At 36.1% G+C, this 27,691-nt stretch overlaps 1 protein-coding gene across 1 annotated transcript in view; it reads right to left on the minus strand.

Moving 5' to 3' along the window:
* The window catches only part of LOC105213996 (neuropeptide CCHamide-1 receptor), a 121,106-nt gene that overhangs the window by 647 nt on the left and 92,768 nt on the right, over positions 1 to 27,691 (minus strand). Inside the window, exons 3-9 of the mRNA XM_011187139.3 lie at positions 22,911 to 23,714; positions 10,824 to 11,050; positions 10,625 to 10,728; positions 10,270 to 10,482; positions 7,848 to 7,951; positions 4,724 to 4,861; positions 3,121 to 3,282 (exon numbers count right to left, since the gene is read on the minus strand). Coding sequence (XP_011185441.2) covers positions 3,121 to 3,282; positions 4,724 to 4,861; positions 7,848 to 7,951; positions 10,270 to 10,482; positions 10,625 to 10,728; positions 10,824 to 11,050; positions 22,911 to 23,503 — 1,541 coding nt within the window. The 5' untranslated portion in view covers positions 23,504 to 23,714. The remainder of the gene's footprint in view (positions 1 to 3,120; positions 3,283 to 4,723; positions 4,862 to 7,847; positions 7,952 to 10,269; positions 10,483 to 10,624; positions 10,729 to 10,823; positions 11,051 to 22,910; positions 23,715 to 27,691) is intronic.

Raw genomic sequence — 27,691 nt, forward strand, 5'->3', positions numbered from 1 at the left:
AAGAACTTAATATATATGTATATATCTCAAAACCAAGATATACCCTCACTTTAAGAAAAAATATATCATGCGATATTTATTTGTAGAATGTATTTGAAAATATTGCATGCGATAAATTTGTTTGTTAAATAAATTGAAATGTTAAAAAAACTAGTAAGTAAGGTCTAAGTTTGCAGAGTCGACGAAATATTTACAACGCCACTCAGAAGTGTAAAACACTATTATTTGATGCATATGTACATACATACACTGGTGGCCACATAATTAGGGACAAAATAAAGTTGAGTAAAACACGCGTTTCAGTTCAATGTTTTTAGCACTAAATTTTCGCCTAGAGACCCACTGTAAATTGCAACGGTATATTATAACTGTGCTCAATAATGTAGCATGTTTTTGAGTGACAAAATTAGACACTTTTACCAAAATTCGGCGGTTTGATGAATTTATTGTATTTTGAGTGTGCTGGTGCTTGGTCACATAATTAAGGACACCAATTTTTTTTTTTTGATTTTTTATTATTTTAACACAAAAACTTGCGGTAAGTTGTATAAATCATTTGTATATTAACTAAATATTCAATATCAAATAAAATAACTGTTAGATATGGGTCGAAAAAAGAGTTGTACTCCAGAATTGAGAAAAATGATTATTTACAAGTACGTGAAGGAAAAAATGTCCATTAGAGCCGTAGCGAAGAAACTTTTATGCTTGATTCATTACGGAGGACAGGGAGTAAAATAAGAAAAAAAAGGCCCAGAAAAACTACTTCAAAGGACGATCGTGTAACTTGTAGAGTTTGCAAGGCGAATCCTTTTTTAACTTCCAGTCAAATTCTTGGCACGATAAAGGATCAACTGACCAACGATGTATCAACACGAACCATCAGATGTCGTCTTCTTGAATCGCAAGAAAAAAACCGCACGTACCAAACAAGAACTTAAAGAGTAGTATTAAATTTGCAAAGGAGTATATCGGAAAACCCTTAGATTTTTGGAAACAAATACTGTTGAGCGATGAATCCAAGTTAAATTTATTTGGTTCAGATGGGAAACAATTTGTTCGTTAAATTTTCAATAAATCTATACCTTAGAAGATAATAAATAGGTAACTGAAGTTTAAAAAAATATGTCGATTTTAAATTATAAAATAAACCAATATTTTAAAAGAAAACGGAGTGTCCTTAATTATGTGACCACCAGTGTATATAGGGGTTATAGGAAGCATTGAAACGATTTTATTTATTTTTGGTACCAGGGACAATTGTTATTAGGAAAGGATGGCCTCCTAATTTAATTTAAATATCACATAGGTTGGCCGATATTTTCGGTGAAAATCAAAACTAGCCATTTATATTCGATATCTGGGGCTATCAGAACGGTTTGTATAGGGTTAAGAGTTATTTTGATACAATCATTAAATTTCAATATAATTTTTTATATTTTTTCAATATTATTTTTTCTGCTATATACACTTTTTTTATTCAACTACTTTATACATATTCATGTTTACATACATATACCTCAGTCAAATAATTATATGTGCATGAACTTTTTGCAAAAAAATTAAAGATTACAAAATTGCAAAATATTTCTGAGTATGCAGGTTTGTTATTATTAATGTATACGATATAAAAAACAAAAAATTAGCAAATTTCAAAATATTTTTTAAACCATAAACAGAATTGAAGTTTAGGCTAATAGTAAATATTTATATGTGCGTTTTACTATTTTTACCAGAAAAGCCTATACATTTGAGTTTACCTGAAAAAACTGTTTATTTGAATAGTCAGTAGAATTGTCCTTATATTTTAAAACTAAATTAAGCCGCTTAACCACTATGGAATAGTTATGTAAATATTGACAAATTCTTGCTTAATGGCTAATCTAAGGTGACGTACCGTCTCAAACTGCTTTCCGTTAAGGAAAACAGGAGCAGAGATGTTTTTCTAGAGATCCTCAATAGGATTTATGTTCGAACTCAATGCTGCACATTGTAATAACGGAATTTTCCGGTCGTTAAAGATGTTCTTCGTGTGGATTGAAGCGATATCCTTTCGATATGTCCAGTTATATGCCATAAATATTGCCAGCAGATTTTATTAACTCGCTGTCCAAAAGATCTACATTGATATTAGCATTCATTTGAGTGAATATAAAACATGTAGATAGCTTTCCACAGCAGCAAAATGCAGCCCATGAAATCAAGGTACCGCTTCCAAAACATTGCTTTTAGTAGGACCGTCGTTTCTGGTGCGAATCTCTCCAATATTTCTTGCAATGGCAGACCAAATTTAATTTTTTTTTCGTCACTAAAGACTGCATTCTATCACTCATCGGCACAGAATTGGTATTTATTTGCAAACCTCAAATGTGCTTTATTGTGTCTTTCTTTAGCGTTGATTTAGTTGCCATGGAGGTGTGTTTCAGAAATTGATTTTTATGTATAATTGGAAATATTATATTTATTGTGATTTTCTGTCTTCATCTTCATCTTAACTAGGTCCATATTTAATCGCTGCTTATCAAGTCCGTAACTACTAGCCGTCGAATCATCCTTTCGCACCGCTCATCAATGTTGTTTTTCGTCAGCTGCGTCGCACTATACCATAATTAGTGGGGTTTTTTAAAAATTTTGAGATACAGTTCCCACCTCGCTTTGGTCTAGAGCCATTTTGGAACCGCTTTCATGCATTCCTATGATTATTACTTGTTCCGCGGCTGATAAACTAGTACCACGAGGCATTTAAGGCTTAAAGTTAAATAAATGTAATCAAATTTTTAATAATTCATTAAGTTAATGCCCCTACAGTAATTTTGAAAACAAATTTTAGCAAAAAAAGTTTTTGCAGCGACTAGATTCGCTAAACTGATTTTGCACATATAAATATTTACTATGCAATACCCAATTCACAAGGACATTCTTAATGTAACTGTACAACGAACGAGAAAAGTATGAAACAATTTTCGTTGCACAGTAACGGTAACATATCAACCTTTTATTCCACATTTACCGAAATCCAAAAAATAATAATGAATAAGAAATATAAACAAAAGCAGAAATGCACATATAATTATTTGACTGGGGTACGTAGGAAATATATTGTAGTATTTCGCCACTCACCTTCGCATGGTGCTGTGATGATGGCATGTCGAGCGACGCGTCGACGAATAATAGCGTTTCGATGCGGTGCTAGTGAGCGATGCGTCCCGATGCATGCAGAGGGTATCGTTGTGTGGGTGTCGTTTTTTGAGGCGTACGCCAGACCCTTGACAAAACAAGTATCTAGAAGAGTGAAATGTGCAAAAGAGCAGCGAAAAAATAGTCGTTCGAATAAAAAAATGTAAAATAAACAAAAACAAAAACAAGTGGAATGCGTATGCAGCGTGAATATGCAAAAGCGCAAAGCAACAACAAATAACATGGTCAAGTGTGTAAGCCATGGTAGCGGTTCAACATACATTTGTGTCGAAAGTGCGCCTAACTGTAGGCTGGGAGTTTCTGAAAAAAATTCTATGTATTGTTGTGCTACCTTTAACCGAAACTGATGTTATTCACTGAAGTGAATGCCTGAAATGAAAGTGCATCTCAAAAATTATCAAGTTAGCATTCAAGAAGTGAGAATAGGCTATATGATGCTAAGAAGAAATATATCGGCATAAATGCAGACCTACCAACAGAATTTCACTTAAAAATTAATAAGTGGTTATAGAGTTGTCTTTCTCTCTAATATTTCTTTCTAACCTCACTTCTTATCTTTTAGGAAGGTATATATTTAGGCTTTCTAGTGGTAAGTATAGAAGAGTCATCATAATATTTCCACGAGAATTAAATTATGAAATTATTCGCTTTAAAGAATCAGTGGATCCCCTTCTCTTTTTGGAAAAATAATTTTCCCAGGAAAAGAGCAAGTATTTTTTAAGGCAATGTGCTACCCCTGTCTGGGTTGAATAAGTCAGTAGCTTATTTTTACAGCACGACTGTTGCAATTCGAATTATTTAAGTAAGGTTAGATTAGAATCAAGTACTGGTTAATCTACCATAGTTCCCTATGCTACATTTTTAGGTGCATTATTCGATATAAGTACAGGTATATAAATTATATTTCATGATGATGATATGGGCGACAAGAGTGACGGTGTGTGTGTGCGCATGTTTGGGACAGCTACTAAAGGTGCTGTGCTGTAAAATGAAAGCGAAAAAAAAACTTGTAAAAAAAGTACACACTTGAGCCTTGAGCAGCCAATTTTACGTAACGCGATTTCGATTTTTTCGTCGATAATAATGTCTTTCCAAAAGCAAAATGCAAGTGTGGCTCAATACATAAGGCTAGCGAAAGGCACGACCAAGCAGCGCTATCAAACTACATATGCTTCCTATTCACTATTGTAGATTTGTAAGTAAATCGATTTTTTATTTCATTTCTGCTTAGTTTGCTATTTTCGTCCCTATGTATATATTATATGTATGTAAAGTATACTCAAAATCGGCTTTCGCTCAATTTAATTTCAATATTTGTTGTTGTTTTTTTTTCGTCTTTCTTAGGTGTGTGTGTGTCTGTGCTTCCTTTTTAGCGCATATCTTTGATTTATATTAGATTTGCTTTTGCGTTTTTTTCTCTTGCTTTTTTGCTTTTTAAATTCATATGCTTTGCAACTTCCTTACCCCGTTCGGGCAGGAGGTGGCTGTATGTCATGCGTCAGCATTGTAGTGAATAAACAAATACCTATTGAAATGTTTGCGGAAGGCGCCACTAACAAAATACAAAGCCACCGGATTGGCACAGCTGTTGGCGAAGGATAAGCAGAAGCCGACGATGCGTAAAACATGCCAGAAGGAGTTGTAGTCATGCTGTGCGGTGGGCCTACAAATGACGTCGAACAAATGGGGAAAAAATAAGAAATTAAAGTTAAAGAATGACGTTAGTATGTATTGTTTGGATAATATATATATAGTATGTAAAGATTTTTATGTATACATATATACACAATATATATAAAGATTTTATAATAAATTTTGCATACAAAAAAAAAACTAAATCCTTTGAGCCAAGGGTATTGGCTTGCCCAAAGCATAATCACAATATTCTAATATTGTGACTTAAATTATGTACAGTAGTGTTCAATAGCTTAGAATTTTATTTATTTATTTATACTAAATTATGTGATTTTATATATATATATATAGATCTTATAGTTAGTTATAAAAAACTCAATAAAGCTACATGTTGCTGAAAATATTCATCGTCCAGGATCACTTGAACTATTTTCGCTAATGTAAAACCTTATCAAATATAAATAATTCCTTAACTAAACCGAACTCGAGGTAAGACTATATGCACTCAGGTACCTTTATTATCACAAATGCCATCACCCAGACATAAAACAGTTTGATATGGGGTTATATATATATAAATGATCAGGGTGACGAGTGAAGTTGAAATCCGGATGTCTGTCCGTCCGTCTGTCCGTGCAAGCGATAACTTGAGTAAAAATTGAGATATCTTAATGGAACTTGGAACACATATTCCTGGGCACCCTGAGAAGGTTGCCTTCGATGAGATGAGCAAAATCGGACCATTGCCACGCCCACAAAAAGGCGGAAACCAAAAACATATAAAGTGTCACAACTAATCCATAAATAAAGTTATAAATGTAAAATATTTGGATGTAATTTTTTGGGGAAGTGGGCGTGTCCCCGCCCCCAAATCGGTTATTTGTATATATCACGCAAACCAATGAAGCTATATAAAGCACACACCATGAAAATAGTTGAAATCGGATACTAAGCACGCCCACGCCCCATACAAAGGTTATGTTGAAAATTACTAAAAGTGTGTTAACTCACTAACTAAAAACGTCACTAAATTTACAGACGAGATAGCAGAGAGAAGCTTCACTCAGATTTTTTTTACAAAATGAAAAATGGGCGTGGCATGGCCACATATGGGTTAAAAACCATATCTCAGGAACTACTCGACAGGTTTCAATGAAATTCGGTATATAATATTTTCTTGACATACTGATAACACGGATAAAAAATGGGTTGTGTACCGACCACTACTACTTTCCTTATAACTCAATTTTGAATTCCATCTGATTCCTTCACTTTATAATGTATATATAAGGAACCAATGAAGATAGCGGAATAAAACTTTAAGCAAATAGTGCATATCATCTCTGGCTTCACTTGTGAAAAAATTGTCGAAAACAGACTATAACTTTTCAAGACCCCAGATATCGAACAAGTTGAACTTTGCGCCTAAGGGTACATTTTAACCGAAAATATGGGGAAATTGTTTTCTTCTAAAAGTGAGTCTCTGTTCCAAAAATTATTAAAATCGGGTTATAACATCTCCATATACCTAATTATAGGTTTTTTAAAATTACGGTGGGTTTTATTCCGCCTATATGTATTGGTTAATATGAGAGATATCTTGGCAAAATTAAGTAAGCGTATAGTCTCTCAGCCCTCATATCTATATATGACGATTCTCGTTGTTCAAACAATAGAGAGAGTATAAAATTTCGGTTGCACCCGAACTTAGTCTTTCCTTACTTGTAATGAATGATCTTTATCAAAGAACTCAAAGAGGATTATTTGTGAAATATTGAAAATACAATAAAGCTTGGGAAAAATATACTATATCGAAGATATGTTACTTGGAATGGGGTGTTTCAAAGTTGCTGTGTTAAAACTTTTCAAATGGAACCTAAAAAAAAAAATAAAACACGAAGACGATCATAAATATGTTACGAAATACTGAAATCTTAAAACTATACGTCAATGGATGTCCAACATGTTTTAAATATCAACTTTCTGGTCTCCCATATCTATTGGGCAAATACTGATGCAGATTAAAAGATTTTTCCGCAGCAAGAAATGTATAGAAATTTAAAAAATTTTATTTGATTACTATAGATTTGTTGGATTTTTTGTACAGCGATCAATATAAAGATGATCGAGTCATAGTTCCGTACTATGTACATATGAGATTATGAAGGAACCAAAAAGTACAATATAGGCAAGGGTGCAGCAAGGAAAATCAATTCAACCACCTTCATTTGCCTAGAATGGGTGCTCTGACTTGGTATAGTATTTATTAAAAATAAGATGAAATGCACATTACCGCTCTAAAAATTATTCGCCTGAAAACCTATTATTCGAATATCCGATTTGTAATCGTTCGTATGAATATTAACCAAATAATACTATTCGAATAGCCGTTCTAGTGCGACAAACCGTATATTATTATTCGAATAATGCCGTATTCGGTTTATCCGGTTAGTCGACTAATCGAATACCGAGAGCTCTAATGCACATCCACCATTTCATATAACTTCAACATATTTGTTTTTTTTTTTTGGCACAAATGCAATTCTTGTATAATATATCTTTGATTTTCACATACAAGATCATATGATATTATATTTTTAACTTATAGCGTTTTCTTTTCTTAGAAAAATATTGTATTTATTCTGCCCTGTACTCGGGCTATCAAATTGGCGTGTTATTTTGTCAACTCTTTTTTGGGACGCTTTTTCTTTTCTGCAAGATCTTCTACCTTTCTCAAAAGGCCTTCTATATTCTCAAAGGGGTAGTGGAACATTTGTATAATGTTGAAATGTAATGAGGCAACATTTTCATCGAGAAAAGAGAACACTATTACTTAAGACTAAATTTAATATATACATAAAGAAAACAAATGCTAATATATTGCCAACAACTGTTTAAATCCCTTTACGTATGTACTTAAGTAAATTTCATACAATTTCACATTACATAACTTTCTATAAATTGTATAAATTTGATTGGGTTACTACTATTTTTTCAAATTTTCTTACACTTACCAATAATAGAACCAAAGCATGAAGATGTGATAGGGCATAAAGCAAATGCCAAATATAACAACAAACGCCAACACCGTTACAGCCACCTTACGACGTGCACGCACCTGCAATGAAATGAAATGGCTTATAAAATACGAAAATCTCTGGGACACATTGGAAAAAGAAATTATGTTTGTGAGCAATAAAAATGTATGAATGTGTTTTGCACAATATAATGCTTAAACACCATATTGTGAGTAATGTAAGAATGCTTAAGGTTAAACTTGAGCTTTTGGTGCATATTGTATACAATATGGTTTGAGAATGTAATGGCATTATTTTATAATATAAGTGGTTATAGAAATAGATAAAGATTACATAGATTTAGATTTATATTTTTTACATAACACTTAGCAACCAAATTCTATATTTAAACCTTACGTCGCCTTACGAAGTCTCGCTGACACTTTATACGTATGTATATTACTTCGGACCCCAACCACTCAGTAGCACCCTTTGCGCACTTTTACTGTTAATCTCAAATAATTTGTTGGCATTTTTCAAAAATGTACATAAATGCGGAATATCCCATTAATTTGAGAAGGGCCAATTTTGACACTTTCTTCTCTTAGCAACTCTACAATATTCCGTTAAGGCTTTTATATAAACCACACCCTTTGGGCAAGTTAATTAACTCACTCAGTGAATTAGTTGCCGAAAGCGTTTAGAAAAACGAAACATTAGTGTGTTTGTAGTTGTTTGTGTACGAAAATTGACCCATGTTTTCTTATGGATTGACTTCTAATTTCATGAATTAATTAATCATCGGCGTTGTTAAAGCAGTGGGAACAGCCAACCAAATTCTACCAAAGCCAGGAAAAAAGGGTGTTATTTAATTAGTCACAATAAGAAATTGAGAACGCAAGCATGTGGTTTGCATTACGCCTTTTTTACAAGGCACAGTGGTGAGATTTCTGGTTACAATGAGGCAAGAGTTCTATTGCTTGATGTAGATGTTTTGAAATTCACTTATTATGAAGGTGGCTCTAAGTATTTTATTTGAAACTTTGAAAACGTTTATAGACCAAAGTTCGGTTGCGAATCATGGAATCTCACAGCCTCCGACATTCAAAAGCTGCAAGGTTTCACAAACTTTTGCCGCATTTTCTGCCACATGACGGTCTCTAACGCGGAAACCAAACACCGCAGTGAACCGTAATTTTCAAAAGAAAATGAGGCTGGCTCGGACATGTTCGGACACGAGATCCAGATATAATCACCCGGACTGCTATAAACTGGAATCCACAAGGCAGACGATGGAAAGACCGACTAGCTGTAATCTAAAGAACAAATTTTGGCATCAAAATTTGGTACCGAAAAAAGTTGGGGTCAAATCAAGAGACTCGCAAATATCGTAATAAATGGCCTTTGCTTCCTCGTGAATCCATTGGATACAATATATAAATAACTGTAATTACTTAGACCAAGCTTAAAAGCATTATAGAATCCAGATCTATATACTATATCTATATATTTGTATTTTGATGTCATAATAACCCAAATATCATGAAATATAGTCATTTTAAATTTAAGTTTTGATTTAAATAAAGAAATAATCGCTGGATCTTAATTTTGTATTAATAGTAATTTACTGGGTCTAAGATCAAACGATATTTGAATCCGAATTGGATTCTACTTCGAAGGGAAGAAACTCTTTTCATGAACGGTTCCAGTTGTGTAGATCTATCGTAGATCTGACTAAGGTGTATTGAAGAATCATTCTTAACGCTTTTCAGTCGGTGCTTGAAGCCTAAAATCCTATTCTAAGGGCAGTAAGATTCACTTAAAACCTATTTTAGCCAAAAATGAAAGTTTTCCGTGTTTATAGGAGCGAAAAATAATTGTATCCTTTCACCAAAATGTGTTTAAAAATACAGTTGGACTTCCATATCTTGAACTTCTATAACTCAAAGATCTCCATAACTCGCACTAGTGAATTAGCAATAGAAGTCAAATTTCATACAATTTACCTTCCGTAACTCGGAAGTCTCTTTATCTCGAAGTTTTTATGTGGATTATGGTGTTTAGAGTTAGGGAAATTCAACTGTACATCTGACTATTTTACATGCAATATAACGTATGCTATGTCTATATAAGTATAAAACTTATCTAGGTAATACACGAAAAATTCTAAATTTTGTCACTAATTTTCCGCTTTACAAAACACTGTGCAGCGCACCCTCTCTGTCAGTATGCGTATCGTATATAATCTTTCCGGTCTATGATTAATGATGCTACTTGACCGAGTTCTCCAACAACGACTTGTAATTGGTGAAACCATAGTCTTCGCCTCGTTACTTATATAAACTTATGTACGTATACATATTCCTTTCTTTAGCTTAAAATATTTCTGTGTAGTATGACATTGTAATTTCCGACTCACCTGTCGCAAGGCGCCCTGCATTTCACCCGGCACGCTAGCGGCGTACATCAAATGCCGCGCGATTAACACATAAAAAGCGCCAATTATACACAACGGAATGGCGTAGTAGACCAGAAAGCGCATTAAAACCATCGTTTTGGCATATTCGTCGCCCCACTTCTCCGGAAAGGGGTAGCAAAGTTCGAATGATTTGTTTTTATTGATTTTCACATGCTGTTTGCGCGGAAAGAAATCACGAATGTAAAGAAAAATGAAAGCAAAAGAGATATTTTTTTTAATATTTATTTATAGCAAAGCTGTTTATATGTATGTGCTTGAGACGATTTCCGGTAGACCGAAACACATTAAGGCTCACCTTCACATTTGTGCCGAGGAGTGCGGGCATGGCGCAGAGTATCGCCAACAGCCAAATGGACACGGCAATGGCGATGGTCATGTGTGTGGCACGTTTGCCGCCACCTGTAATGGAGCAATAACGAATATACATAGATACCAGTGAGAGTGTATGAAGGTGGTTGTGTCTACGTTTGCAATCGAAAGTGTAATCTACTTACCGTGTGCATGGAATTTTCTTAATGGGTCCACAATGGCAAAGTACCGGTCACCGGAGAGTGCTGTGAGTGTGAAAACGGAAACGCCAATCGACACGTCTTTAATAAATTCCGACAATGTGCAGAGGAAGCTGCCCCATGGCCACGAGTCCACCGTGTAGACAGTGGACGTTAACGGCACCGTGGTGAGGATGAGCAACAGATCGGCAATTGCTAGCGAGAGTATGTAGCTGCGTTGAAAAAAAAGCAATTAAATGTAATGGAAAACATGGATTATAAATATGAATATTGGTGAGCTATTAAAATAAAAAGGAGACAATATAGAAGGTTTATTAATGCAATTTGTGTGGTGTCACTTAATTTCATGCTCATGTAATTGTCTAACTCAGTTACCGGCGTGATTGGTGCGGTATTGATGGATAGCATTGTTTACTATTATATTTTGATGATTTTGTTTATTTACTTTAATAATGGTTTTTCAGCAAAAAAATGTTTTAATAAATGACTACCGGAGCGCTTACATGACACTAATCAAATAGATTTTTTTAAATGACAAAAGAATCTAAAATTACACATTCTTAACAAAATTGTCTCCGAAGGATTGAAACAACAACAAATTGCTTAGAAAACATAAGAAACAAGTAAGGAAGGGCTAAATTCGGGTGTCACCGAACATTTTATACTCTCTCAATTTACATATTTATTTAAATTTATTAATATAACAAACAATTTGACTCACATATTCGGCATATATATGGTATAAAGTTCATTGAAAGTTTGAAACCCCTAACATTAAGTATATGGGAGATAGATGAAGTTATATAACTTACTTTACGATTTCACTCATTGTTGGCGCGGATACATATTATTAGAAGCAACATATTCCTCTGAATTTCTTCCAAATATTTCCTGTAAAAAATTTGTTAGAAGCACCGATGTCCCCATATTCGATATATAGGGTCTTGAAAATTTGTGGTCCGATTTTGACGATTTTTAGAAGGGCGATGCCACACTATAAATGTAGTATTTGTGCAGAGTTCTGTTCCGATATATTCACTAGTGCTTACTTTATACATTCTAAAGTAAACAATTCAGATGGATTTCATAGTTCTGGTATATAGGAAGTAGGCGTGGTTGTGAACCGATTTGACCTATTTTCACAACATATCATTGGAATGGCAGGAAAATATTACAAATCGAATTTCATTGAAATTGGTCGAGCAGTTTCGGATATATGGTTTTTGACCCCTAAGTGGGCGGAGCCACACCCATTTAAAATTTTGTATACCAATTTGAGTGCAGCCCTTCGGTACCTTCTTTATGTTTTCCCTTACTGAATTAACATGTAGTTTTCAACATAACTGTATAAGGTAGTATCTAAAAGAAACGACTATAGTGCGATTCTTTGTGCTAAATTTTGCTTTTATAACATTATTTATGACTTAGTTAATCTGTTTTCGGTTTTCGCCATTTTGTGGGCGTGGCAGTGAACCGATTTCGCCCATTTTCCCCATTTCCGTAAGCAACGCAGCCATACATTTAAATCCTTTTATTTGTCCACATATATTTATCTCATTAATTCCTCTTCCGCGATTAATTTAATATTATTACAACTTGTATACAAAGATACATCTTATTAATGAGCTTTGGAACTAGTCAGAAAAATACTAGATGGGAATTAGTTTTCTAGACAAACAAAGAGCTAGTCAGAAAAATTCCGAATTGAGCTAGAAAATTTTAAGTATTTTTGTATTTGAAACATGAAACTGATTACGGGAAGCAAAAAAAAGCCTTAAAAATCCTTTTCTGAAAAAAAAAAATCATTCGTCTACATTAATCGCCTTCAAAATTGTCGCCATTAGATATTAAGCAGTTTTGCCACCTCTTCTTCCAATCGACGAAACACTTCTCAAACACGATTTTTGGGATAGCCTTGGGCTCTTTCAGTAATTTTTCGTATGCTTGTAAAGATACCACCGTTTAAGGTTCTTATCCTTAGATTTTGGAAATAGGCAGATGGAGCCATATCTGTCATATTTAAGGCGTTACGGTATTGTTTTTAGTCAAAAGTTCACGAACAAGTAACGTAGTGTGAGCTTTCGTAGACGTAAATCGCCTAGCTCATAACTTATTGCAATTTAGGTTTGAATCTCATACACTAATTCATGAGTTATTAGCTCATTTCACTATAAAAAGCCACATTTAAATATATCTGAATGTCTTTATGGCAACATAATTTAGCTTATTCAATGAAAGTGTCAACTGGATCATGACAATATACCACAAAGCCCTAAATAATTGTATTAGCAGCAACATTGCTCTTGTCCATTCGAAAGACGTTATGACATTTTATCTCTGGGAATACTTAGTACTATTAACAGCTTGAAAGAGAGACTCATTCAACGGAAGACAATCTCCTCAGCACATTTACACTCGAAAACTCCATACTTTATACTGATATTTATGTTAAATTGAAAACTTCTCCTGAAAAAGAAGAAAATTTCATCTTTTATTACGAATTTGAAATTTAATAACACATTTCAATAGCTTTTTCGAAAAACAAAAACTCTCACAAATGCAGAAAATCGAAAAGAATAGAAGCATATTTCAAATGAAATGCCTCAACTGCATTTAAACTTTATCCACTTCGCTTCACTGCACTACACTTGAAGCCAACCTGTATTTACGTCTGACTTTCTGAATAATAGACAAATCAAATCACACGAGACAGCGCTTGTATTCAAGAGTATTGTTTCTAAGCTGATTTATTGATTTGTTTACTAATGGACTATGGATGCTAAGCAGAATGGAAGCGGCAATAAAACAGTGGCATTGAACTGCAAGAAATTACGATTCAGGCTTGATATACAGCAACAACAAAAATTTAGAACACAAAAAATACGAAATTCCAGCGACATTGTTGACACTCATTTGGTCTAAGAACAATTTATAGACACGATATCACTCTCAATTACAATGTGGAAGAGACAAATTGTCTGTCATAAATTTTCGAAAACATACAATAACATAAACGCACAGTAAGTGGAAATGACCATGTACCGTTACTTTTACTTATATATATACTATATACTGTTAGTCGTACTGGTCTCGCAGCTTATCTATCTGTCTAAATTCTCGCCAAGTGTTACAGATTTGTGCTCACATTAATCAAAATCGAGACAAATTCATGTGACAGAAAAACAAAAACATTGTTGACCAGACGTTAGGAAGCTAAAAGACAATAATAAATTTGCAATGAATGAGGCTATAGCAGTAATGTGGAGCTGTGCGTACGCGACAATGATTGAAAAGCTTTTTTCCTTATTTCTATTTTATTTTGTCACTCGACGTGTTAGTATTTTCTAAGAGAGTAACAAACACTTATAGGCCATTTGTAGTCTGGATATAATTTATAAAGTTAACTTAGAGTAGGTGAGGTTAGTTCGAGAAAGAGAGACTGCGCGCTAAATAAATACATACAAATGTGCACATAGATAGTGACTTTTTAGAGAGATAGAATTTCAAAAAATTATAGCTGTCAAATCTGTTGTCAAACCAGCTGTCAAAGTCACACTTGTATTTGATATTTATATACAGTACACTTTGACAAGTTTCCTAGCAGAGACATATGACAGAATTAAATTTAAGTTAGTCGCGTTTTAGACAGAAACTGATATTTATATTTTTTTCGTCCTTATTTTCAGTGTTAAAACTCAACGGTTAAATAAATAACCAAAAACTGACTTGTTTGTAGTACAAACAAATCTGAAGACATTCTTCTGACTGCCATGTATGCTATTAAAGTTATTATCTGAGGTGATTTATATGTTAAAGACATTATTGCTCCATACTTTTCTTTTCTAAACTAAAGTTCGATTCAAAAGTATTATCAATAGGGGCGCTACAAGTGCATTCATAAATATACTGTCAAATCGCGGGGTCTTCTTGTCGAGAAGCTAAATGCTTTTTATTTTTTGTAATATTTAAGCGAAACAAAATTTCTCTGTCTCAAAAAAAAAAACCATTATTCCCCTACAAAGTTATTTTACTTTATAAATAAGCTTACAAATCCGAATACTATATATTAACAGAGCAAATAACACACTAACAAGTAAGGAAGGGTTGTGACCGAACATTTTATACTCTCGCAATTTATTTATTTAATATTATATGACACACAATTTGACCCACATATTCGTCATTCGACCCTAATATTAGGTTAGAAGCACCGAGGTGCTCATGTTCGATATATGGGGCCTTGAAATCCTATGGTCCGATTTCAACGAATTTTAGAAAGGGGTTCCACACTATAAATGCAGTATTTATGCAAAGTTATGTTCCGATATCTTCACTAGTGCTTACTTTATATATTGTAAAGTAAACTATTCAGGACGATTCCAAAGATCTGGTATATAGGAAGTTGGCGACCGATTTGGCTCATTTTCACAACATATCATTGGGATGTTAGGCAAATATTACAAACCAAGTTTCATTGATATTGGTCGGGTAGTTTCGGAGATATGGTTTTTGACCCATAAGTGGGCGGAGCCACACCCACTTAAAATTTTGTATACCAATTTGGGTGGAGCCCTTCTGTACCTTCTTTATAATGAAATTTAAGGTTTCTGGTGTTTTCCCTTACTGAATTAAAGTATTTTGAGTAGTTTTCAACATGACCTTTGTATGAGAGGTGGGCGTGGTTATAAACCGATATCCTCCATTTTTGGACTGCATAAGGTAGTACCTAAAAGAAACGAAGTTTACGAGTTATGTACAAAATCTTAGTAGGAGGCGAGGCCAAGCCCACTTCTTTAAAAAAATTACATCCAAATATGCCCCTTTATAGTGCGATCCTTCATACCAAATTTTATTTCCATAACTTTATTTATGGAATAGTTATTGCACTTTATGTGTTTTCGGTTTTAGCCATTTTGTGGGCGTGGCAGTGTATATAACCCTATATCTAACTCTATAAAACTCTCTTAACAACTTTGTTGCGAGAGTATAAAAATAGTCAGACATACAAACTAATCCCCACCAACAAAACGAATGAAAGACATATAAATAGTCAAGCTTAATAGGAGATTTTTATAACAATTACACAATAAATTATTAATAAAAACTTATTTTCCCCAACATTATTGCCGTAGTCAAAGACGGTTGACAGCTTTTTCTCGTTTCTAACTCATCAATATATAACTTAACTACTTTACTTTTACCGATAAACAATTTTGATCGAACTTTTTTTCGTTTTTGTTGCAAAAGTTTAACACCTCAATTATTGACAACTTCGTATATGTGAGCGAAGTTGACGATAGTTACTTTTAACTTAACCCATCTTCATCAACACCCACTTCTCTTCTAGTAAGATAGTCTATCTATAGCGTCACATTTACTATATACTATATTTGAAGTTTGTATGTTATTGAATTTGGTTGATGTCCTCATACAACTAAAGGCTGACATCACCGCCGTCCAAGAAGTGCGATGGACGGGACAAGGACGGAAGAAGGTGGGTCCTTGTGACATCTACTACAGCGGCCATATAAAGGAGCGCAAATTCGGTGTTGGATTTGTGGTGGGAGAGAGACTACGTCGCCGAGTCCTGGCATTCACCCCGGTGGATGAACGTCTTGCCACAATCCGCATCAAAGCGAGGTTCTTCAACATATCGCTGATTTGCGCCCACGCCCCAACGGAAGAGAAGGACGATGCGACCAAAGATGCTTTCTATGAGCGCCTAGAACGCATCTATGAGCGCTGCCCCCGCCACGATGTCAAAATCGTGCTTGGCGATTTTAACGCCAGGGTGGGTAAAGAAGGTGTCTTTGGCAAAACAGTCGGAAAATTCAGCCTCCATGACGAAACATCGCCAAACGGCCTGAGGCTGATCGACTTCGCTGGGGCCCGAAATATGGTTGTCTGTAGTACCAGATTCCAGCATAAAAAAAAATTCATCAAGCAACGTGGCTGTCCCCTGATCGAAACACGCGCAATCAAATCGATCACGTTGTGATAGACGGAAGACATGTCTCCAGTGTTTTAGACGTGCGTACGCTCCGAGGACCAAACATTGACTCGGACCATTATCTAGTAGCAGCAAAGATACGCACTCGCCTCTGTGCAGCAAAGAACGCCCGTCAACAAACACAAGGAAGGTTCGACGTCGAAAAGCTGCAATCACAACCGACAGCCGAACGATTTTCTACTCGACTTGCACTCCTGCTCTCTGAGAGCACTCATCAGCATCTCGATATAAGGGAGCTGTGGAACGGCATCTCAAACTCATTGCATACCGCTGCAGCCGAAACAATTGGTCTCCGGCAACGCCAAAAAACCAGTTGGTACGATGAGAATTGTCGTTCCGCAGTGGAGAGAAAACAGACTGCCTACCTCGCAACGTTGCGATCGACCACAACACGTTCGGGGTGGGATAGATATCGAGAACTGAAGAGGGAAGCGAGACGCATTTGCAGACGTAAAAAGAAAGAGGCCGAAATGCGTGAGTATGAAAAGCTTGAAAAGCTGGCCGACATGGGTAATGCTCGAAAATTTTATGAAAAGATGAGGCGATTAACAGAAGGTTTCAAGACCGGAGCATTATCATGTAGGGACCGAGAAGGTAATCTGGTAACGGATGTCCAGAGCACACTGGGATTATGGAGGGAACACTTCTCCGACCTGCTCAATGGCAGTGAAAGTACAACACCAGGAGATGGCGAACCCGATTCCCCAATCGATGACGATGGAATAGATGTTCCATTACCCGACCATGAAGAAATTCGAATAGCAATTACCCGCTTGAAGAACAACAAAGCGGCGGGGGCCGATGGATTACCGGCCGAGCTATTCAAATACGGCGGCGAAGAACTGATAAGGTGCATGCATCAGCTTCTTTGTAGAATATGGTCGGAAGAAAGCATGCCTGACGATTGGAATCTTAGTGTGCTCTGCCCAATCCATAAGAAGGGAGACCCCACAATCTGCGCCAACTACCGTGGTATAAGTCTCCTCAATATCGCATATAAGGTTTTGTCGAGCGTATTGTGTGAAAGACTAAAGCCCACCGTCAACGAACTGATTGGACCTTATCAGTGTGGCTTTAGACCTGGAAAATCTACAATGGACCAGATATTCACCATGCGCCAAATCTTGGAAAAGACCCGAGAGAGAAGAATCGATACCCACCATCTTTTTATCGATTTTAAAGCTGCCTTCGATAGCACGAAAAGGAGCTGCCTTTATGCCGCGATGTCTGAATTTGGTATCCCTGCAAAACTAATACGGCTATGTAAGCTGACGTTGAGCAACACCAAAAGCTCCGTCAGGATCGGGAAGGACCTCTCCGAGCCGTTCGATACCAAACGAGGCTTCAGACAGGGTGACTCACTATCGTGCGACTTCTTCAATCTATTGCTGGAAAAAATAATACGAGCTGCAGAACTAAATAGAGAGGGTACAATCTTCTACAAGAGTGTACAGCTCCTGGCGTATGCCGATGATATTGATATCATCGGAAGCAACAACCGCGCCGTTTGTTCTGCGTTTTCCAGACTAGATAAAGAAGCGAAGCGTATGGGTCTGGTGGTGAATGAGGACAAGACGAAATATCTCCTGTCATCAAACAAACAGTCAGCGCACTCGCGTCTTGGCTCCCACGTCACTGTTGACAGTCATAACTTTGAAGTTGTAGATAATTTCGTTTATCTGGGAACCAGCATTAACAACACCAACAATGTCAGCCTTGAAATCCAACGCAGAATCACTCTTGCCAACAGGTGCTACTTTGGACTGAGTAGGCAATTGAAAAGTAAAGTCCTCTCTCGACGAACCAAAATCAAACTCTATAAGTCGCTCATTATTCCCGTCCTGATGTATGGCGCTGAAGCGTGGACGATGACAACATCCGATGAGACGACTCTTGGGGTTTTCGAGAGAAAGGTTTTGCGCAAGATTTATGGTCCTCTAAACATTGGCAACGGCGAATACCGCAGACGATGGAACGATGAGCTGTACGATTTGTACGACGACATTGACATAGTTCAGCGAATAAAAAGACAGCGGCTACGCTGGCTAGGTCATGTTGTACGGATGGAAGAAAACACTCCAGCTCTGAAAGTATTCGATGCAGTACCCGCTGGAGGAAGCCGCGGAAGAGGACGACCTCCACTCCGGTGGAAAGACCAAGTGCAAAGTGACCTGGCTTCACTTGGTGTTTCCAGTTGGCGCCAAAAAGCAAAAAGGAGGAATGAGTGGCGCGCTCTGGTGGATTCGGCTATAATCGCTTAATGCGGTTCCTACGCCAAATATATATATATATGTTATTGAATTTCGTTGAAGTCGTGATTACTTTGGAAAGTTTTCGCATTCAATCGCTGACAATGTTCGCATAAGTGAGCCTTGATTTATGTACACATGTATGTGTTTATCGGGTAGGCTGTCAGTCAACCTCAACCACAAAATTAATCAGACCTCTGCATTCTTATTGTACTACTTTCAGCTATGCAACAGAAGTTAACATACAGTGGTGTGCAGAGAAATCACAACAGATAGACAGTATACACAAGTACGGAATTGGGCTGAAATGAACTTGAATACTCCAAACAACATTGACCTCGATTTTAAAAAATACAGCTTTTGTCTTTGTGTAACGGAATTAATGTATAAAGGCTCCGAGTTATAGTTTAAAAATATTTGTAAATAATATTCGGAATAATTTTGAACTAAGTGGACGCCAATGGTTAGGTTTTAGTGTATGGAAATTAAAACACAAAATAATTTTAGTATTTGGAAATTCAAATTCTACTAGACCTTTTCCGTAATTTTTTGAATAACCAAAGTAAAGAGAGAGCATATATTACAGAGCAAACAACTCAGGAGCTATAAACGGTAAAGTAATCTAGAGAGTAATATGTCTTGAAAAAGTTTCGAATAGCATTCATCATCCATTCCATGGTAGCTTAAAGGTCATGTCATATACATATATAGGAATAATATTGAAATGTTTGTACTTTCATAACTGTGATATCCTTATCAATCACGAATGTAATAATTTTCGCCATTCATAAATATAAAATATTATTTGATATAATCAAAGGTATGAATAAGACTGAAGATAAGCGGATTAACACGTAAAATGTATGACTGTTTATATAAAAAGGCGAAGTACACTTTTGGTCAGAGGTAAATACATAAAAGTCGAAAAATAAGTAGCACATATAGAGAATTTCATTTAAATATAATATGATTAATTGGTGCAAACGAGGATATTTGTTGTGTATATTTTAAGTCATTGCCACTGAAGTGATGCCATTAAAAATGAAATAAAATGAATTTATTTAAATTTCTCATTTTAAATCTTAATGAAGTTATGCTTACGGCCTGAAAGACAAAAATATAAATAAATTATTTCCCGCACTGTCAACTCTTGCCTACTCCAGAAGTCGGTCGTTGGCATAGCAATCAGTTTGCAAACGACAAATACCCTAAAGGTATTTAAACAAGGCTTGTAGTAGCAATATTTGTGATCAGTAGTTCTTGTCAATGTTCGTAATGATGCAGCGGACACAAATGCATGCATATGGGAGTAATTACTTGCATACATAATTACTGAACAGGTACTCAAGTTGTAATCAAAATGCATGCAAACAAAGCAGCCGTGTGCACAAGCAACTCGATTATGTCACCATTCTCAATCGAAGACCAATGCTTTTGTTCTTGTATGCGTGCTTATGTAATATTTAATATAAGTTTACATACATTTATTGGTTATTTAGGATACAATATTTTGAAATGCAATTTGTGAACTATTGACTAGTGAAGTCACATAAGGATTAATAAACATTATAAGGACTCTGTTATATTTCAGTGGAGAGTTTAAAGTGTAAAGTCAGATGGCTATTGCCAGTTAAATCTATGGAATTAATTGTCTAATTTTCGTAAATCCTTAAAAAAAACGGCATATTCATACTCTCGCAATTTATTGATGTAATTTTATAAAGATAACACAATTCGACTCATATATTCGGCTTAAAGTCCAATAGAATAACGAAAATCATTATAACTAGTATATCGGGACTGTGGTAATTCCTAAACCGATTTCACTCGTTTTCACCACCAAGAAACATTATATCAAAGACTATACGCTCACTTAATTTTATATTACCTGTAATTAGGTATATGGGATCTAGGGGAAGTTATGACCCGATTTTAACCATTTTTGGCACAGAGACAAACTGTTATAAGAAAACAATTCCCTCTGAATTACATTACAATATCTGAGCAGTTTACCTATATTTTCGGAGAAAAATTACCCTTAGGCACTGAGTTCTTCATGTTCGATATCAGGGGCATTGAAAAGTTATAGTCCGTTTTCCACAATTTTTTCACAAGTGATGTCACAGCTCAAATACAGTATTTGTGTAAAGTTTTATTCCGCCATCTTCATTGGTTCCTAATATATATATTCAAAGTAGAAATTCAAAATAGAGTTATATGGGAAGTAGGCGTGGTTGTGAACCAATTTCGCCCATATTCCACCCGTGTCATCAGGGTGTCAAGAAAGTGATATATACCGAATTTCATTGAAATCGGTGGAGTAGTTCCTGAGTTATGGTTTTTGACCCATAAGTGGGCGATGCCACTTCCATTTTCCATTTTGTAAAAAAAATCTGAGTGCAGCTTCCATCTGCCATTTCTTATGTAAAATTTAGTGTTTCGGACGTTTTTCGTTAGTGAGTTAACACACTTTTAGTAATTTTCAACATAACCTTTGTATGGGAGATGGGCGTGGTTATTATCCGATTTCTTTCATTTTTGGACAGTGTAAGGAGGCGGCTAAAAGAAACGACTGCAGAAAGTTTGGTTTATACAGTTTTCTTGGTTTGCAAGATATATATACAAAAAACCTATTTGGGGGCGGGGTAACGCCCACTTAAAAAATAAACATTACATCCAAATGTGACCCTTCCCTTTACCCATTTTCAATACCAACCTCCTACGGGTGCCAAGGAATATGTGTTCCGAGTTTCATTAAGATATCTCAATTTTTACCAAGTTATCACTTGCACGGACAGACGGACGGATTTCACCTCCAATGGTCATCCTGTTCATTTATATATACATATATAACCTCATATCTAACTCTTTTATTTCTGTGTGACACAAAACTATAATACTCTATGCAACATGTTGCGAGAGTATAAAAATTGCATTCAAATCAAATATTTACTGTCAAAATATCTTGTTTAAATTTTTTTTATATTTGCTTTTAAAAAACATTTAGTGGGAAAACAGGATATCAGAGGATAATTTTCAATAGATGCTTTAAAATGTTGAAGAAGATAAAGAAGCTGCTTCTATAAAAATCAATACTTCACAACAAATTTTCGCCACTAATATCGCTCTTCAAAATCTCTGCAACAGCAAACATTTCACGTGAGACTTAATATATTTAATTTAGTGGAATCTTAATTGCGTCACGTAAAGCCTTATATGAAATTTGCTGCTATGTGTACAAAAGTACATCAACACCATATTCAATTATATGACATCAATGAATAGACTGTCGAATAGCCTTACAAAGTGGAATGGGGATTAACAGACAACCATTCGTCAACAACTTTTTTCATTAGCACACATACTAACGTAATGCCATCCGTTGGTAAATAGACTGCAGACTTTATTAATATGTTTGCATTGAACACGTAGTGCTGGCAGGTGGGCTTTTAATGTAGTGATTGGGTGTATGTTTGTATATTATTTTTTTTTTGAGAGCATCATTATTATTATTATTATGCCATTCACGTTTTTATATGCGCCTGTCACATTTTTTGTCACTGCCTCATTTCGTTTAAAGCAACTTCCGTTCGAATTAAATGTTGCTCATACGCACTGCTGTACCTTTGCCAATGATTTACAGCACAACGGAATTGAAATTTTCAAAAATACTATTTAAAGCTGTTTTAATGTTCTTCATTAATAAAAGTAATATAGACACACCTCGAATTTATACACGCCCCTTTCAACTCACTCATACTTCCATCCAGTCAAAGTGTCCACATTAGTTAATTTTAGATTTTAGCTACTTACGTATTCGGCACATTGCGCATTTGTCGCACGCCAAGGAAGACCACAATCAGTGTACCATTGCCCAGCACGCCCACAATGAAGATAAGCGCAAATAGCACAGGCACAATGTACGTTTCCGGTCGCATGACATACGGTACATATGGCGTTTCGGTGACCGCTGTTAGGTTGCTACCGCTACTGCTGTTGTTGTTGTTGTTGCTACTGTTGAAGTTGTTGTTGTTATATAAAAAGCTAGCGGTTGTGCTTAAGGCCTGCATTAAATTGTCGACGTAAGCGGCGACGCCATCATTGCTACCGCTATCATCTCGATTACCACCGCCGCCCTCATCGACCAATCTGCTGCGCGTCAAGTTGTTGCCGCTGCTTAAGCCCGCTATCGCTTTGGTCGCAGTGGTAGTGGTGGCGCGCGTTGTTAATTCCCACAGTGACAATGTGTTATTTGCGGTTGTTTTTGCTTCAGCTGCAAGCGTCTGTCCGAGTCCGTTATTCAATGGTATGCTCGAGTCGTAGCTTAAACTCGCTACGCTGCTGTGTGTCAGTGTGGCCACTGCAATGGCGGCACTCGCTGCGCCATAAAATAATAAATTTTGCATTGTGTCGTTGTTGTTTTTGTGGTTTAATTTCTATTCTTCGTTCTAGTTTTGTGTTTTGTTTTGTTTGGTTTATGCGCGCTTCGTTTCTATACCACCTCCAACTGTGCTTTGTGTCGTTGGGCGTAAAGTGGCTCTTCGCTGTTTTGCTTTACTTAATTTGTTGTTGCTTTGCTTCGTTGTTGTTGTCGTTGTGCTGTTGATGCCGTTGAGGCTGAAAAGTGGATAAATATTCTGTAATTAATAGTTGGCCTGCTGCGTTAGGTTGGCAAAGCGCCATTTAGTGGCTTAGTTTATTAAAGTGTGCAAGTGTGATGTTGTTGAAAGCGGAAATGAAGCGATTTTACGCTTACAAATGTTGCAAATTGAGTGTGTTTCATACAAGTATGGGTGAGAACAAAATTTTGTGTAATGAGTATGATTTAGAATTTAACAAGTAAGGAAAGGCTAAGTTCGGTGGTAAGATTTCGACATTTTTTTTACAAGTGATGCCACGGATCATATACAGTATTTGTGTAAAGTTTTATTTCGCTATCTTCGTTGGTTTCTTATGTATATCTTATAAAGTGAAAGATGGACTTAAAAATTGAGTTATATAAAAAGTTGTCGTGGTTGTGAATCGATTTCATTCATTTTCCACACGTGTCATCAGGATGTCAAGAAAATGTTATATACCGAATTTCATTAAAATCTGTCGAGTAGTTCCTGAGATATTGTTTTTGACACATAAGTGGGCGATGCCACGCCCATTTTCCATTTTGTAAAAAATCTGAGTGAAGCTTTCATTTGCCATTTCTTATGTGAAATTTAGTGTTTCTGACGTTTTTCGTTAGTGAGTTAACCCACTTTTAGTAATTTTCAATCCAACCTTTGTATGGGAGGTGGGCGTGGTTATTATCCGATTTCTTTAATTTTTGGACTGTATTAAGAAGTGGCTAAAAGAAGCGACTGTAGTAAGTTTGGTTTATATAGCTAGAGATATATATAAATAACCGATTTGGGGGCGGGGCCCACTTAACAAAAAAAATTACATCCAAATATGCCCCTAACTTCTATAACTTTATTTTTGGCTTAGTTATGATTCTTTATGTGTTTTCGGTTTTCGCCATTTTGTGGGCGTGGGGCGAGAGTTTAAAAAAGTAATAATTTCTTTAACTTTTGTAAATTTTTATTTAAAAATTGTTTATCAAATTTATTTATTTATTTAATATTTTTAAAAATATTTAATACATTTTTTCTTTTGCTTAATTTTCTAAAATTTAAATGTTTTACATTTAAGTACATATGAATTGGAATAATACTTTATACAATTCATTGAATTTTCAAAATTACGAAAAATTAAATTAAATTTATTTTTTTATCATTAAGTAAAAATTGTATTTTTAATTCTAATTTATTTTTATTTTTTAAACTTTCTATATCTTTTTAAAGTAACTTTTTTTAAATTTGTTTACTAAAAGTTTTTCCCCTAAAGTAGTATATTAGCACTTTAAGTTATAATTTTAGATGAATAAAGTATTTTTATCACGCTTACATAGTTTCTAATAGCGTTTATACACAGCCAAATTAATTGATCAATCAACATTTTTATTGAGATACCCTTTTTGGCTTTTCACACTACCGGCAACTCGATAACCTATCAGCTGTTATACACTTTTTTTCATAAGAAAGAAAGTTTCATCATATTTATTGGTCGCAGACAAAGAACGTATATATAATTACAAATACGGTCTTTGTCACAGAGTTGCATTTCATTTTCAAGTCAATTAAAATTCAATTAAAAATTAATGTAGATTTTTATTTTGTATGGTAAATCGATTTTAATTAACGTTTTAATCGATTTATTGTCGGTTAATTGATCAATTAGCTACTGTGTAAAAAAGCTATAAGTCAAACAAATTATAAACTAATTTACTTATCACTTGTATGCAAAAAATATGCACGTTACAAGTTAAAATACTTGAGGCAGGAGTTTCATTCATTAAGTTTCCATTCCAACACATACGCCAAATTTTGTTATGTGCTGCTTAAACTTTTCTGATTTAAACTTGCATAGCAAATATAGAATTGAATATCTATATATATATATATATATATATATATATATATATGAAGATATGGTAAAAGTTAACTTGTTTCAGTATAAATATTTCATACATATTATACACAAGCAGCCCGCTCCGTCGTCGCTCGGGTTAAAAGAAACCTTTAAATATTTTTACACACACATACACACTCCATACATAGTGATGTATGTATGTACTTCCTCCATTTTGCGAGGGGTCATTAAAAAATAGTGGGATGGGATAGATACCGAGAGCTGAAGAGGGAAGCGAGACGCATCTGCAGACAAAAAAAGAAAGAGGCCGAAATGCGTGAGTACGAAGAGCTTGAGAAGCTGGCAGACAGAGGGAATGCTCGAAAATTTTATGAAAAAATGAAGCGACTTAACGAAGGTTTCAAGACCGGAGCATCCTCATGTAGAGACCAAGGTGGTAATCTGGTAACCGATGTCCAGGGCATACTGGGATTATGGAGGGAACACTTCTCCGACCTGCTGAACGGCAGTGAGAGTACAACACCAGGAGATGGCGAACCCGATCCCCCAATCGATGACGATGGAACAGATGTTCCATTACCCGACCATGAAGAAATTCGAATAGCAATTACCCGCTTGAAGAACAACAAAGCAGCGGGGGCCGATAGATTGCCGGCAGAACTATTCAAATACGGCGGCGAAGAACTGATAAGGTGCATGCATCAGCTTCTTTGCAGAATATGGTCGGAAGAAAGCATGCCTGACGATTGGAATCTCAGTGTGCTCTGCCCAATCCATAAAAAGGGAGATCCCACAATCTGCGCCAATTACCGTGGGATCAGCCTCCTAAATATCGCATACAAGGTTCTATCGAGCGTACTGTGTGAAAGACTAAAGCCCACCGTCAACGAACTGATTGGACCTTATCAGTGTGGCTTTAGACCTGGAAAATCGACAACTGACCAGATATTTACCATGCGCCAAATCTTGGAGAAGACCCGTGAAAAGAGGATCGACACACACCACCTTTTTGTCGATTTTAAAGCTGCTTTCGACAGCACGAAAAGGAGTTGCCTTTACGCCGCGATGTCTGAATTTGGTATCCCCGCAAAACTAATACGGCTGTGTAAATTGACGTTGAGCAACACCAAAAGCTCCGTCATGATTGGGAAGGACCTCTCCGAGCCGTTCGATACCAAACGAGGTTTCAGACAAGGTGACTCACTATCGTGCGACTTCTTTAACCTGATGCTGGAAAAAATTATAAGAGCTGCAGAGCTAAACCGAGAAGGTACAATCTTCTACAAGAGTGTACAGCTCCTGGCGTACGCCGATGATATTGATATCATCGGAAGCAACAACCGCGCCGTTTGTTCTGCTTTTTCCCGCATGGATAAGGAGGCGAAGCGAATGGGTCTGGAGGTGAATGAGGACAAGACGAAATATCTCCTGTCATCAAACAAACAGTCGGCGCATTCGCGTCTTGGCTCCCACGTCACTGTTGACAGTCATAACTTCGAGGTCGTAGATAATTTCGTATACCTGGGAACCAACATCAACAACACGAACAATGTCAGCCTTGAAATCCAGCGCAGAATAACTCTTGCCAACAGGTGCTACTTTGGACTGAGTAGGCAATTGAACAGTAAAGTCCTCTCTCGACGAACCAAAATCAAGCTCTACAAGTCGCTTATCATTCCCGTCCTGCTTTACGGTGCAGAAGCTTGGACGATGTCAACATCAGATGAGACGACACTAGGAGTTTTCGAGAGGAAAATTTTGCGTAAGATTTATGGTCCTAAAAACATTGGCAACGGCGAATACCGCAGACGGTGGAACGATGAGCTGTACGAGTTATACGACGATATTGACATAGTTCAGCGAATAAAAAGACAGCGGCTACGCTGGCTAGGTCATGTTGTCCGAATGGACGAAAACACTCCAGCCCTGAAAGTGTTCGATGCAGTACCCGCCGGAGGAAGCCGAGGAAGGGGAAGGCCTCCACTCCGTTGGAGGGACCAGGCGGAGAGCGACCTGGTTACACTTGGGATCTCCAACTGGCGCCGAACTGCGAAGGAGAGAGAGAGGTGGCGCACTATCGTCGATTCGGCTATAACCGGCTAAACGGTTGCAACGCCAATCACATACATTAA

This window comes from Zeugodacus cucurbitae, chromosome 6 (assembly GCF_028554725.1).
Source record: "Zeugodacus cucurbitae isolate PBARC_wt_2022May chromosome 6, idZeuCucr1.2, whole genome shotgun sequence".
Taxonomy (NCBI): Eukaryota; Metazoa; Arthropoda; class Insecta; order Diptera; family Tephritidae; genus Zeugodacus; species Zeugodacus cucurbitae.